The following is a 13,923-nucleotide window of genomic DNA, read 5'->3' on the forward strand; positions in this document are numbered from 1 at the left end:
GATTAAAAAATATGAAATTTTATGGGGTGGGCTAAATGCACCCCTATGCATTGCTTAATGCACCCCTATCCATGAATTTCTCCCTCACACACATCAACATCAATACATGTTTTTTACATTCCCAATGTTTGAATGACCCGATTCTGACATGAAAAGGGGTGCCATTAGCACTCCCCAATTTTATTCATTTTGTTTTTATTTGTGAATGATTCAGATTTTCAATGTTTGCTTGTCCACCAATCGGAAGGAAAAAAGTGGCAGTGAAAGTCACATAAAGTGGTCTCACTTTTTAATTGAAGTACAACAAAACATGCACAAGGTACAACCATTCGAAGCAGGAGATGGGTTGAATATTGAATATTCAAGAACAGACACGTGTGAAGGAGGGAATCTGGTGGTGAAAGCATGACCACATTCTTCCGCCATTGTTTTCTTCTACACCTCCTTACGAAAACCTCAAAACGACGACTAAACCCTTCATCTTTCTCTCTTCAGAGTTGGGGATTTTCTCTCTAACTAACATGTCGATGGAAGGAGAAGCTCAGATTGACCGGCTTCCGATGGACCTGCTTGCTCATATCTTCGTTTTCATCACTTGCTTCAAGGATTTGGCTCAGTATGTTTTTGAATTATGATCATCTAGTTTTACAATTTAGCTCTTTGATTATTGTGATTTCAATTGTTTTTTTTTCGTTTGTTAGTCTGTATATGTGAATTATGAATTGCTTTCATTACTTGCTTCTAGGATTTGACTCGGTATGTTTATGAACTATGATCATACGGTTTTGCAATTGCTTTTTTGTTTGTTAGTTTGTGTGTTTACTTTGTGTATGTGAATTGTGAAGGGCGAGCAGTGTGTGTAGAAAATGGAGGGAAGGTGTGAAGCAATCTACGGGGAGGAGGGAGAGATTGAGTTTTGCAGGTTGGAAGATGAACGATGAATCTACTTCTCGTATTGTTCGTCATGCTTACGCTCTCAAAGAGCTTGACATGTACGTCTTCGATTCATTCCCCTTTTCATCTGTTCTCCTTACGCTGTTTATGCGTTTGATTTCCAATTCCGAAGAATCCTGCATATTGTTATATTAGATTCTTCGAGATAAATCTGTAACCATGTTAGTTGAATGCTTGGATCCACAAGAATCCTTAGATTTTAATGTTGATGCATAAACTAGTAATCGTTAAATGCAAAATTGATATGGAATTTGGTTCAAGTATTGTTTTCCTTCCCTAATTTCTACTTGTTATATAGTTAGAAGTAGTCAGAAGTATTTTTGTGGGAAGAACATTCATGTGTTCTGAAGATAAAATACATTCCAATTTACACCCAAAACGAAATCATTCCTCAATTTTCTGGAATCTGGTAGAATGGTTTAAGTTCAAGCGTTAGACATGAATACATCGAATCATTTGAAGCTCCTTTTGTAGGAACAAATTCAAATCACAAAGTGGATTAGTGTTTGATGTTTTTGTGTCTTTTGAGTTCTAAGAAAACAAAGGGTTTTCATTAGGATCAATAAGATCTTGTACAGACTTTTGGTGTTTTGCCCTGTTGTCTTGGTTTGTCAGGTATTTGCTCTGTGTTACAGTTCTTTTTGTTGTGGTTTCAGCTCAAAAAGTCGATGGGGTTGCCAAATAACCGATAATGGATTGTACCAGATATCAACGGCAAAATGCGTCATCAATCTTTCTTCGATATCCTTATGGGGTATGACAGGAATCACAGACAAGGGTGCTGTCCAACTGGTATGAGATCAAAACTTCCAATACACATTTTTTCCGACATCAAGAGTCTTGGGCTTCACTAGGCAAAACTATTTAAGGGATCATTACCTTTTCTTTAAGTTGTTAGACGTGTAGTGTTCGTAAATAACATATGAATCGGAGCCTCTACTTTATCATAAACCGGTTTATATGGCTATTTTGGATACTCCAATTTGCATACAAGATTTTCATCATATCTAGATCTATGTTCCATCATCAGCAATAAGTTAATGTTGTCGTAATATGTGGAATCCCATCGGATTAGATCCAACACGCCTCCTCAAACGGAGGCTGGATGGGCACTTATTGTCCCAAAATTGTTGAGTCCCCTGACCGGTAGAATTTGACTTTGATACCATTTGAGAATAGGTAGAACACATTAGATGACTCTCCAAAAGAGCCTTTTAGAAGATAGGAAGGTTCCAACATATATTGAGAAAAAATGATCCAAGTATAGCTGATGTGGGACTCCAACTCTCTTTTATTCCAAGTGAAAACTTTGTGCTATTATCCATCATGTATGTGTAAGATTCTCCCTATTTGCCATATTGAAGGCATTGTTCCACAACACCAGAAATTAAACTTCTAGTTTATCAGATTTATTGCCTTTATGAACCATTTGAAGCCTAATTCTTAAATCTTTGGTGAAAGAACAATAAAACATCAACATGGTTCGGAATTTTCGTGATCTAAGATAAGGTCGTTAAAGGCTCTCCTATTATTAGAAGATCTCGGACTTAATCCTTTGATTGCGTCTTTTCTCAATGATTTTTCCTACAGATTTCAAGGGCCAATTCTTTGCAACACCTGAATATTGGAGGTACATTCATAACAGATGAATCTTTGTTCGCAATTGCTACCAGCTGCCCGCATCTGAAGGTTGGTTCATGTCGTTTTTCGTGATTCAGTCAAGTTATTTCATAAAAAATCGATTTTCAGACATTTTGTTGCCCCTTCTTTTTCAAAATTCCAGACTGCCATATTATGGGGATGCCGTCATGTGACCGAAAATGGACTTCTAGTTCTTGTAAATAACTGTAAGAAACTGGAGTCGATCAACGTATGGGGAATGAGAGTAGCTCGAGATTCCTTCATCGCCCTGCTCACCATTCGTCCAGCTCTTCAGATCGTACCCCAATCACTCCTCAATATCGAAAACGTTCCTTTGTTGCCTGTTTTTTGAGGTGATCACATTATTTATTTGTAAGATTTGTATGCATTGTCTACGATCCCCCTTTCAATCATTCGATCAAAAATTTGTACAGATTGTCTTCATTCTATGTAATTTATCGACGCAATAAACTAGACTCTTCGCAAAAAGAATCCGTTTGTAAGCCGTTCTTCATATTTTGCTTCGTGGCCTCCGAGAATACAAGTGGTTCGTTTTCATTCTATACGAAATTAAAGATTTCGTTTGTGTTCTTGTCGGCAAGATGGAACGGATACCGTGTATGATGAAAACTCGTTTATAAGGTAAAATCGGTACAAAATAGAAAAAAATTAAATGTTTGTTACATTAGAAAAGCTCATTATTACACTAAATAAAAATAAAAGCAAATTTTGTTACATTTTAATGTCGTAAATAGGGTAACTATATGAATAAAGGCATAAAAAAATCGAAACAGAATAACCTACCCAAAACAAATGAGGTTCAAGCTAAATGGTTTTCGCCTTTTTAGGTTAAACGGCTCGGTTATCCGAGTGACAAAATAAAGATACTTTATCTTGTTTGATTTTTGGTTAGTTTTTTTACGGTTTTTTGGTTTATAACGTCTTTTTTCCTTTATGTATGATATGGTTGAAGATAATATTTTTTACTTGATACTAATTCAAAATTCTCGAACATAAATGTATGATACAATTATACACAGAGAACAATGGACATTGAAATTTCAAACTTCATCAAATGTAAAGAAGACGTGTAAGCTTATTTGTTCTATTTGTCATATAGAATTATTATATACTTCAAAAAGAAAGACAATGAACATTGAAATTCAAAAAAAACAAAAAAGAGTTGATTTGATGTTTTATCTTACATATAATCAATAACTAAAATATAACTTAACAACTTAAGATTTACATAAAAATAAAAGATTAAACATTTGAAAAAAGAAATTTATCATTACATTCAATAATAATTAAGAGGTAATTTGACAGTTGTTGAATGGTTTGGTACATGATTCAGAATGATTATGAAACTCTTATGATATAGTAAAAATAAAACATAGTTGTTTGATAATTCTTCAGATATAAATTAAAACGTTGAATGGTTTAAGACACTATTAAAAGGTAAATAAATAGACTCTAATGTAAAAAGCTTTTTTTTTTTTTTTCTTTTCGAAATTTCACATAATTACGTTATTATTATTTTTTGAAATTTCAAAGAAGCATATTGCATTATTAAATCTAATTCTTTTCGGGGGGTTTACACTTGTTAGGTTAAAAGGTGAAATCGCCTCTCTGGCTACCATAACCGTCTTTGGTCTCGACGAACTATCGTTACAGTGTGACCATCTCCGGTCATCTCTTCCGCCTCTCAGTTCTAGCTCTCCGCTTCTCAACGACGGAGACTCCCTCTCTTCTCAGGTTAGAGGATTTCGATTTTGAGTATATTTCAAACTTCGATTTTGTTCGTTTGAATCAGTTGAGATTTACTTTCCTCATTTGACTTATTGGATGATTGTTTGTTTGATTTTGTGTTACAGTGAATGAACTTCTCTGATTGATTTTGTATCATGTTTCACTGTAATTTGTCACTCTTCTGGCCTCTGTTTCACGTAAACTTTGTGTAAACCCTAATGCAGAAGCCAAAAATCAAACGTACACTACAACAAGTCGGATTTATAGGAAACTAAAAGTTCTTAAATGTTCTAATAGATTACTTTTAAGTTTATGGTACCAAACACATTTTTTAAGATTGCTCTAGTAACTTCATAGGCCTAACAAGACATTTTGTTTCGGAAATGTCCTAAAAGCGTGCTATAAGCTTATTCTTACAAGACTTTTAGACAGAATATACGAGTGTTTGATCCCATAAAACTAAGTGTATTCTATTAGTACACTCGGACATTTTTGGTATCCTATAAACACAAATGTGTTGCAGTGATAGCGGGGGTGGAAACTTGGATTAGGGTTGGGGAGGAAATCTGTTTTGGCTCTCTATTGAGTACCATTGCATTATTTTATTCATTTGTAATGCTAAACTTATAAATACATCTTGTTGGAGCAGTTGTTTTGAAAAATCATCTGTTAAAGACTGCTAAATCTATCTTTATAGTTTAAATTTGCAGCCAACTTTTCTGTGGGTATGGCTAAGATTAGTGAGAAAATAACACAACTAGGGTGGTTTTATGGATCTTCTTTGACAAAAACCTTTACAGGGACGTCCGTCATTCCTGTGTTCAAAACCACCATTAATTTAAAGAACCCGCTATTCCGCTTTCCAAGAACTCAAGTATTACACCGGCGTTGCAGTTCAATGTCGAAAACTAATGGAACTTTATTGGCAAATCCACCTCTTGTGGTGCGGGAAACCATCGATCTAACGGATAAAGAGAAGAAGATATTCGATCGTTTGCTTCAAGTTCTCTCTCATTTTAATCTCGAAACCCAACTTCGTGTTGCTGGTGGGTGGGTACGTGATAAGCTTTTAGGGAAGGAGTGTTATGATATCGATATTGCTCTTGATAATATGTTGGGAAGAGAGTTTTGTGAAAAGGTAAATGAGTACTTGATATCTGCGGGAGAAGAAACACAGGGAATTGGCGTTATCCAAAGCAACCCGGACCAATCGAAGCATTTGGAAACAGCGAGGATGCGTCTCTTTGATGTTTGGATTGATTTTGTGAACTTAAGATCCGAAGACTACGCTGAAAACAGCAGAATTCCAACTATGCAATTTGGTTCTGCAGAACAGGATGCGTATCGAAGGGATCTGACCATTAACAGCTTGTTTTATAACATTAATACATGTTTAGTTGAAGATTTTACAGGGAGAGGGCTAGATGATTTGAAAAGCGGAAAAATCGTGACCCCTTTACCCCCAAAAGAGACGTTTTTGGATGATCCATTGAGAGTTCTGAGAGCAATTCGTTTTAGCGCCAGATTTGAGTTTGAAATGGTTGAAGAACTGAAGGTTGCAGCTAAAGAAAACGACGTGAAATCTGCCATTTCTGATAAAATTAGCAGAGAGCGAATCGGACATGAGGTTGATCTTATGGTAAGTGGGAATCAGCCGGCTAAAGCCATGGCTTACATTTCTGAGCTCGGATTGCTTTGGGTCGTTTTCACGCCACCCCCAAGTTGCGAACCACCAATCTCAAAAGAACTTGATGGGGTTTGTGTCGGATATATGGATGCGGCATGGAGACTAATGAACGAAATAGGACGTATTCTCAGTGACGAACAAAGAAGGCTCTATTTGTATGCATCTTTGTTTCTTCCACTTAGAAAGACTGTTTATAAAGATACCAAAAAGAAGATTTTACCCGTTTCGAACCACATCTTTAGAAACTCGCTAAAACTGAAAGCAAGCGATGCTGATGACGTCATGAGGCTGCACAACGCAGTCGAGAAATTCTTAATTTTGATCCCTTTTGTGTTGTCAAATGAAGAAGATATGCAAATTTCTGAAATCAATTGGGAAACAGATATGATTGATGTTCCTGTGAATCTGAAACCAAGAATCTTGTTGGGTTTGCTTCTAAGGGAAATCAAAGATTTCTGGAAGGTTGCTTTGATGATCTCCACTCTTTTATACAAGAAATCTTCTGGTGAGCAAGAAATCTTGAAACTAGAGGAGAATAGGGATTTGTTCATGGAGGTTGAGCAAAAAATCTTGAAATTAGACCTGGAGAAGATCTGGGAAATGAAACCTTTGATTAATGGGAAGGAGATAATGAGGCTTTTGGAGCTTGAAAAAGGAGGTCCGGTTGTTAGTGAATGGCAGCGGAAACTGGTACAGTGGCAGCTCGCGTATCCTTCGGGTGGTGCGGAGGAAAGCGTTGATTGGATGATGAGGGAAACGCGGTTGAAGCGCACTAGAACGTAAGAGACCAGAAGACCATTTGTAGCTGTTTTCTGCTGGTGAGTAGATTGATGGTTATACAGGCTTATTTAGAATCAATTTTCACCATCTAAAAATGCATAGAATCATAGATTGTTTTACTCTCTTTGGGTCATGTATGTTTTTGAGTATGGTTTTCTTGAAAATTTTGGATGGAATTGAAGGTTATTATGGAATGGTTTGTGTAGGTTGGCGAATATGACATGGGAATGTAGATCAAAGATGATAACTAAGGGTTGTTTTATTGGTTTTCCATAAGTCCGGTATGGATAAAACTTTCTGTATGAATTCATCTGTTTGTATAGATTGAGAAATGTTTTGTTTAAGAAAACTTTTTATAGAGAGAAGGTGCATGGTTTTTAATTAGAGGGGCAAGTTTAAAAAAAAAACTTGGTTTTCTACATAAAACTTGTCTTTAGGGGCTGTTTGGCAGTTGCTGAATGGTTTGATATACAATAATTAAGTGGTCAAAATATTAAAAGGCTCTTATGATATAATGCAAAATGAAATATAATTATTCGATAATTGTTTACAACGAAATTAGGGTGCTAAATGGTTAAACAAGGATTTTAGAATCATTAGAGGGTTTTAGAATCATTAAGATGTATGTATTTTTTTGCCAAACAAGGATTCTCACCCTCTTAATGATTCAGAGACTGTCTCTTAATGAAACTATTAAGAGGTATACAAACAATCCCTTAAAAGCTTACTGAATAAACCATTTTTTCTGTCATTAAACTACTACAAAAAATATATGTAATTTTTTTGTTGTCGAAGATTTTCACCTTTTGAAGCAAACTTTTCTCAGATTCCAAAAAATTTAAAATAACATAACTATTAGAGATACTCTAATATCATCTTGATTAATATACAAGTCATTAAATTGCAAAAAAGAAAGAACCCCTTTCTTTTGAAGAGCAAAATACAATGTTAGATGGTGGTACATTACACTTTAGAATAAAGAAAAACCAACAAGAAAACAGAGAAAACCATGATAACAAGGTCACCTCCCAAATGCTACATCTCAATCTCTCCTACTTGCTCATTGAAAAACCTACACCAAGAGAATGAAAAATGATATCACAATATGTGTAATCCATTTGAATCTCTCTGTAAAGAGACCCCTTGTACAAATAGCATAGGTTCCTAGATCTATATACTGGTCTAATAGTCTGTGTCTAGCAGATATGAGACTCCAAAAAAGTTACCAGGGTGCAAGTACATTTGTAACCCTTTTGAAAGAGCCCTTTTAGAGATAAAGAAAGGTTCCTAGATATCTACAAGTTTAATAGTCCGTGTCTAGGAAATATGAGACTCCAAGAAAGAAATATGATCAGGGTGTCCGAATATCTGTAACCCCTTTGAATCTTTACAGAGATAAAGCGAGGTTCCTACATATATACAAGTTTAATAATCCGTGTCGAGCAAATATGAGACTCCAAGAAAGAAATATGATCAGGGTGTCAAGGTATTTGTAACCCCTTCGAATTTCTCTTAAAAAGCCCTTATAGAGACAAGAGAGGTTCCTAGATATATATATATACAAGTTTGATAGTTCTTGTCTAACAAATACGGGACTCAAAGAAAGAACAATGATCAGGTTGTGAGGATAAGAGTAACCCCTTTGAATCTTTCTTTAAAAATGCCCTTATCGAGATAAAAAGAGAGGTTCCTAGATATATGTTATATACAAGTTTAATATTCCATGTCTAGCAGATATGAGACTCCAATAACAAAGAGATTTAACGAATTCATGTTAATTTCGAAGTTGTAAGCTAGTTTATTTGGCCTCAAGAACTCATTCTATGTCAAAGGAGTATTGAGATGCACTTCACCACATGATTTATAAAGCCACGAGATGAATTAAACATACCAGAATAATGCGCCGATATTGCCTCAAACCATTAGCCATATTCTTGATCTCAAACTTGCACACACAGCTCCCAAATAGAAAAAACTTGCTCGAGACGTTATCCAGCCACCACTGCTTGACCTATCACCGTGTGAGTGGGCGTGAAGTATACCTAGTCTAAGTTTTAACTTAATATTATAACATACAAGAGCCAAGCCTCAATGAAGTCGCGCTTATCTTCACCTATGATATTTATATCTAGTTCAAATTAAGTACCGATAATATCAGGAAAACATGAAATCCATAAATGACCAACAGACTTGTAAGATCTATTCGCGAAGCAGATCCTGTCAACTGGACAGTTCCTGAAAAACTTCCTGAAGGACCCCTTGGCGACGTGGAATTAGATACTGCATTGTTTCTACAAGCTCCAAATGATGCCCCGGTCTGCAAAAATTCCATAACAGAATTTCATAAAGTAAGAATTTTATTGGTAAAAAGGTCTACGTTAGCACCATGTCACCATTATGTTAGTTTTTCTGCAGCAATAAACGAGAATGTTCTTTTTGGTAATTCAGCCGTAAATTGAAAGAACCGAAAAGATAGTCACCAAAACAAAATGAACCCAGTATATCCAACCCGGAGGTGGGGGTCTGAGGATGAGATATGCGCAAACCTATCTCTCTCTTTTTAGATAGATAATAAGACAATGTATTGTTCTTTAGGGTGTGACTGGTATGTGGACAGGACTAGACAAACGAGAGTGAGGTTGGTGGGTGAAAGGATTATGAAAGGTTTCAAGGTTTTTAATTTTACATGGGTAGTTTAGTAATTTACCAATCTTGTCTCATCTCTAAGTTTTGTTCCACCTATTTCGGTGGGATAAAAAAAATGCATTTTTGTCCTACTCAGGTCTGTCCCATCCCGTTCTAATGTCGCGTCAGATGTAAGACAACAAGTTTTTGTATTGTCTTGTCCCATTCTGTCCCGTGTACCACACACACCCTTACAGACCAAAAGATAGTCACCAAGACGTATATTTGTCCTCTAGCGATAGATACGAAGACAAACCTGGCAAGCAGTAACTGAAACACACCCACACAAACTTGGGCCATTCATTCTATCCAAAGCATCAAATACACCTCCTCCATCACTTCTCTGCAGAACTCACAGGTTAGCATGCTAGAACAATTTACCAATTTACCCTTCTATTCAAAGGAAAGTCAGAATACCATGTAGAAATTCACAGCCAAGAAGTTGGGCATCACATTCCCAGCTGCCTTGTAGCAGGTGCCAACCAAATCCATCAATGGAGCTGAATGCTCTTTGCAAGCTTCAGCTTGTACCGGCATAGTTGGGAAATAGTTTTGAAGAAAAAGAGATGTCGTTTTTGAAGTAAGCGGCTTTGATTCTTTTCGATTGGGGCATGAGCCTTGTTCTACTCCAGGATCTCCAGCTGAAATCCCATTTTTCATGAATTTAAGAAGCATAAATGTAATGACACAAAGAAGACAAATAGCATACTCGTATGCATTCTGTAAGAACGTATGATCTACCAAAGGATTATTGGCCCAGCGGTACCTATGAATTACCGGTAGGGCCAACCTCCCACCCAGGGGGTCAAGAGTGTGGTAAACGAGTGTGCGTGAGTATTTGCCGTATATACTTCAAAGAAAAGCCTATGATATTATGATATTTGTTGAATGATTGAGAAATTTGATACTTACGATCATTTTCCACCATGTATCTCCACTGGTAAGCAATACCTTCGGTACCTTCCTTTGAAGAATCAGAAGTGAAAACCAGTAACCTATGATTTTGTTGTGCCATATCGGTCACCGTAGGCCAATCCTCACCCTTTCTTGGCATCTTGGAAACTGGAAACAAGTACTTGTCCAACCCAGCATCCACAAATAGCTTAGTCAACCCTCTAGGAGTATGCACATAATCCTCTATTATAATGGTCACAATCTCAGTCGGGTTTAAACTCAAGAATGCTTCCACTTCCCTCAATGTGTTAATTGCAGGTTGCTAAGCAAAATATACAAGTATTAAGCACATTACAGTATCTATTTTCATGGAACGGAAAGAGTTACTCATGTAGGCATTAACGATTATATGAAGAAAAAAAATGAATACAACAGGAGAAAAGATGATTACAAAGGCGGTAATATTCAAACACTGCCCATGGAATGAGTGGCAGAGCCAGATATCGTTCTCGAAGTCGTACATATCCAACATCAATCCTCTAACGCCATTCTAACACCAGTTGAAACAGACGGAAATTAAGCAAATTTATCAGAATAGTTAATAAAAGAAATTAGCAATAGGACGAAAAAGGGTTCAAACATAAGTGTAGAATCAACAAACGTACTCTTAATTGGTTGGTGACAGTATCTTCTTGATTGTAAAATGTGATCCTCTGAGGACCCGTCAAGAGGGGAGCATCCACAATTGAAAAGGCATTATGGGTTACAAGCCATGTGTATTTGTTGAATGGCAACCCATTAATCTGACCTCCATTGAATACCAAAACCATTGACATTTGAGGTTAAAATTTGAACTTCTCATCAAGAACAGTACAGTAAGAAACACAGAAACTAATAAGCAACAGGAAAAGGTCCAGTTTCTGCTTAAAACTTAAACTAGAAAGAGGAATTAGCATTTGAAACCACTAAAGTTACCACTCTATTTCCAAAAGATAAAAATTCTTGCAAAAAAATGCAAAAATAACACTCAATTTGGTTGAGATCTGCAAACAGAACACTGAATTTGGCAACCAGAATGTTTCAGCCAAATGCAGTACTTCCAATTGGAGTGCCATTTGCGATTACACTCTAATTCGCAGAAAAATGCAAACAGACCACGCCAATCGGCAACTACAGGGTTGTTTTCGCAATTTTCTAGCCAACTCGAGCATTTGTTTCACGATCTTGCTCCAATTGGACTGTTGTCTCTTGCATTTTCACAAAGTGCTGTGACTGGTTACATTCAAAATGCATATGATTCAGAAATGCTAGTCACTCAAAAAATAGAATGTGTGTGAAAACATCATCCACATCCTCAAGTTTCCCACTCCGAACAAAATTAGCAGAACATTGTGAGACAAGTCTTTTCCACTGGACATCTTGCATCCTTAAAGGGAGAAAAATAGAAAACATTGGGGGTTAGTATGACTTACAATGGAGGTAGGGACAACAGCTTGGCCTCTGATGCAGAAAGGCTGAGTTTTACCTAATTGAGGGCAATTACCACAGTAAAGACCAGCTGCACAATCAGTAGCTGCAGAGCACGATTCTAATACCTGCCACAATTTCGCAAACAATTCAGTTCACAATTCGCATAAAATCAAACCGAAATTGAACGGATCTACACAAATCGTCGAGAAATAACGAAACCATCAACAAGTTGAGGTCAAATTGAGAAACCTGGCATTCGCCATTGGAGCAAGCGGATGAGGTGAGGAAGAAGGTAGCTGAGACAAATAGAAGAAGATACTGATTTGCATCACCTCCAAGCAATGATTTCTTCATCCGCAAAACCCCAAAACTTTTGCAGAACAGATAGAGAGATAAAGAGAGAGAGAGAGAGAAGCAGAAAAAAAAAGCAAAAGTTTTGAGGATTGAAGATTTCCTTTTTTTTTCTTCTTATTTGGAATGAAATGAAATTCATAAAGCAGCCATGGTAGAAGAAGGTAAAGTTGTTGGGTTTCTACTCCTCCATTATTTGTGTCAAATCTTGTGTTATGTGGTCACGTTAATGGCTTCGTGTTCACACACACACAGTGTGTGAAAAGTTGAAATGCAAACGACAATGGTGGACTGCTTGTCCATATATCATTAAATGCATCTTCATCCGCTCCCAACTACAACATCATACAAAATAAACCGCCAAACAGGGTTCTATGCCATTTGATTAGTACGGTTTACGAGATTTTTGTAACTTAACCCAATTATAATGGTTTGGAAAAATAATCCAAACCAATCATTTAAAAGTATAACCCAAACCAATCCGGTCTTTGCGTTAAGACGGATTAGATTTGCTTAACGGGTTGGTAGTTACATAAATTTAACGAATGCAATATTTCATGAGACTTAAGTTTATAATACCATCTAAAAAAGTTACAATAGGTTTATAGGATATTTTTGGGCATTTCAACAAGTTTTTTTAGAATGTTTTTAAAATAAATGTCATATTGGTTATTTTACATAAACATTTTGAGAAAGTGTCTTTTAAACTCATCTATTTATAGAATACTTGTGTTCATATGACACTTTTTCAAGTAGTGTCGTATAAAATAACTAATATGATACTTTATATTAAAGCGTCATAAAAATTTGTTAAGATGCTTAAAATCATCATATAAAGATATTGTAACTTTTTTAGATAACATATTTTTTGTTTTGTCCTACAAAGTATCATGTTAGAATACTTAGACATTTTAGGCATCCTATAAAACCTAATGTTGCAATGAAATGCTATAAGTAAAGATTTTTTTTTCCACCAAATTACAACATCAAATGACGGAATATTTGGATTCATAGATTCGCAACCAAATATTTATCAATATCATTCATATTCTCCGGCATATCCATTTGATGTTGTTGCAAAAACGATTTCAATAATTTTCTCTTATTAATTAAATTCTTTGTTATCGTTTTTTGATCGTGAATCTCTTTTGTAATATTAGCTGAACTGAAATACAAACATAATCTCAATAAATATTATATAAAATTTTACACATTATTAATATATAATACACACACACACATATATATATATATATATATATATAAAAAGAAAATTTTATAAAACTTATATATTAGCGACGGGTCCACGGTTTGGACGAGTTAAGCCAGGCGTAACTCAATTTCAACCCCCCCTAATTGTTGGATTGGAGGTTTGACGGGTTGGATTTAATTGGACTGTTAGCGGGTTGGGTTGGACGGGTTTCGCACGGATTGACGGTTTTTTATATACTTCTACCTCTAAAGTAGCATTTGATGCAATTAATCAGATTGGACGGGACTTAACTAATTGTCTATTCAATTATAACAGTGTAAGACAAAGAATTAAACAAAACTGAAATACACTACTTAATATTTTTGTATCATATAATATTTATAAACTACGTAAATAAGTTAAATATTAAAATAATTGTACTTGTAAATTTGGGATTATTTTTTTCCCATATTTTCATACCTCTAATTTTGTTTAATATTGTTTCAAACATGAGACTGGT

At 35.7% G+C, this 13,923-nt stretch overlaps 3 protein-coding genes across 5 annotated transcripts; 2 read left to right on the forward strand and 1 right to left on the reverse strand.

The window, feature by feature from the left end:
- The first annotated feature begins 382 nt into the window (after nt 1-382).
- On the forward strand, nt 383-2,948 carry LOC112515543 (F-box protein At5g67140). The gene is made up of 5 exons (XM_025122418.1): nt 383-616; nt 846-992; nt 1,611-1,746; nt 2,545-2,643; nt 2,738-2,948. The coding sequence occupies exons 1-5, from the start codon at nt 522-524 to the stop codon at nt 2,945-2,947; spliced, it is 687 nt and encodes a 228-aa protein (XP_024978186.1). The 5' UTR covers nt 383-521; the 3' UTR covers nt 2,948.
- Nucleotides 2,949-4,233: 1,285 nt separating this feature from the next.
- On the forward strand, nt 4,234-7,113 carry LOC112515514 (CCA tRNA nucleotidyltransferase, mitochondrial). Of its 3 annotated transcripts, XM_025122385.1 has the most exons (3): nt 4,254-4,350; nt 5,042-6,849; nt 7,018-7,113. In XM_025122385.1, exon 2 carries the CDS (start codon nt 5,072-5,074, stop codon nt 6,812-6,814), a length of 1,743 nt encoding a protein of 580 aa, XP_024978153.1. In that variant the 5' UTR covers nt 4,254-4,350; nt 5,042-5,071; the 3' UTR covers nt 6,815-6,849; nt 7,018-7,113. The 3 variants fall into 3 exon arrangements, with proteins under 3 accessions (XP_024978154.1, XP_024978153.1, XP_024978152.1); XM_025122386.1 differs by having other exon boundaries at nt 4,234-4,350; nt 5,145-7,113; XM_025122384.1 differs by having other exon boundaries at nt 5,042-7,113.
- Nucleotides 7,114-7,666: 553 nt separating this feature from the next.
- Nucleotides 7,667-12,443, reverse strand: LOC112515585 (PI-PLC X domain-containing protein At5g67130). The gene is made up of 9 exons (XM_025122480.1): nt 12,110-12,443; nt 11,863-11,985; nt 11,056-11,193; nt 10,842-10,940; nt 10,409-10,712; nt 9,914-10,137; nt 9,753-9,839; nt 8,703-9,128; nt 7,667-7,883 (listed from the first exon to the last, which is right to left on the reverse strand). The coding sequence occupies exons 1-8, from the start codon at nt 12,212-12,214 to the stop codon at nt 8,940-8,942; spliced, it is 1,269 nt and encodes a 422-aa protein (XP_024978248.1). The 5' UTR covers nt 12,215-12,443; the 3' UTR covers nt 7,667-7,883; nt 8,703-8,939.
- Nucleotides 12,444-13,923: the final 1,480 nt, after the last annotated feature.

The sequence above is a fragment of the Cynara cardunculus genome (genome assembly GCF_001531365.2).
Source record: "Cynara cardunculus var. scolymus isolate 2C chromosome LG 7, CcrdV1, whole genome shotgun sequence".
Taxonomy (NCBI): Eukaryota; Viridiplantae; Streptophyta; class Magnoliopsida; order Asterales; family Asteraceae; genus Cynara; species Cynara cardunculus.

What these genes read in the sequence shown, in the direction of transcription:
- LOC112515543 (XM_025122418.1), top strand. Translation starts at nt 522, where the DNA reads ATGTCGATGGAAGGAGAAGCTCAGATTGACCGGCTTCCGATGGACCTG. An exon ending in GCTCTCAAAGAGCTTGACAT is followed by an intron (nt 993 to 1,610) that starts GTACGTCTTCGA and finishes TTGTGGTTTCAG; the next exon opens with CTCAAAAAGTCGATGGGGTT. An exon ending in ACAAGGGTGCTGTCCAACTG is followed by an intron (nt 1,747 to 2,544) that starts GTATGAGATCAA and finishes TTTTTCCTACAG; the next exon opens with ATTTCAAGGGCCAATTCTTT.
- LOC112515514 (XM_025122384.1), top strand. Translation starts at nt 5,072, where the DNA reads ATGGCTAAGATTAGTGAGAAAATAACACAACTAGGGTGGTTTTATGGA.
- LOC112515585 (XM_025122480.1), bottom strand. Translation starts at nt 12,214, where the DNA reads ATGAAGAAATCATTGCTTGGAGGTGATGCAAATCAGTATCTTCTTCTA. An exon ending in GCTCCAATGGCGAATGCCAG is followed by an intron (nt 11,986 to 12,109) that starts GTTTCTCAATTT and finishes AAATTGTGGCAG; the next exon opens with GTATTAGAATCGTGCTCTGC. An exon ending in CTGTCACCAACCAATTAAGA is followed by an intron (nt 10,941 to 11,055) that starts GTACGTTTGTTG and finishes AACTGGTGTTAG; the next exon opens with AATGGCGTTAGAGGATTGAT.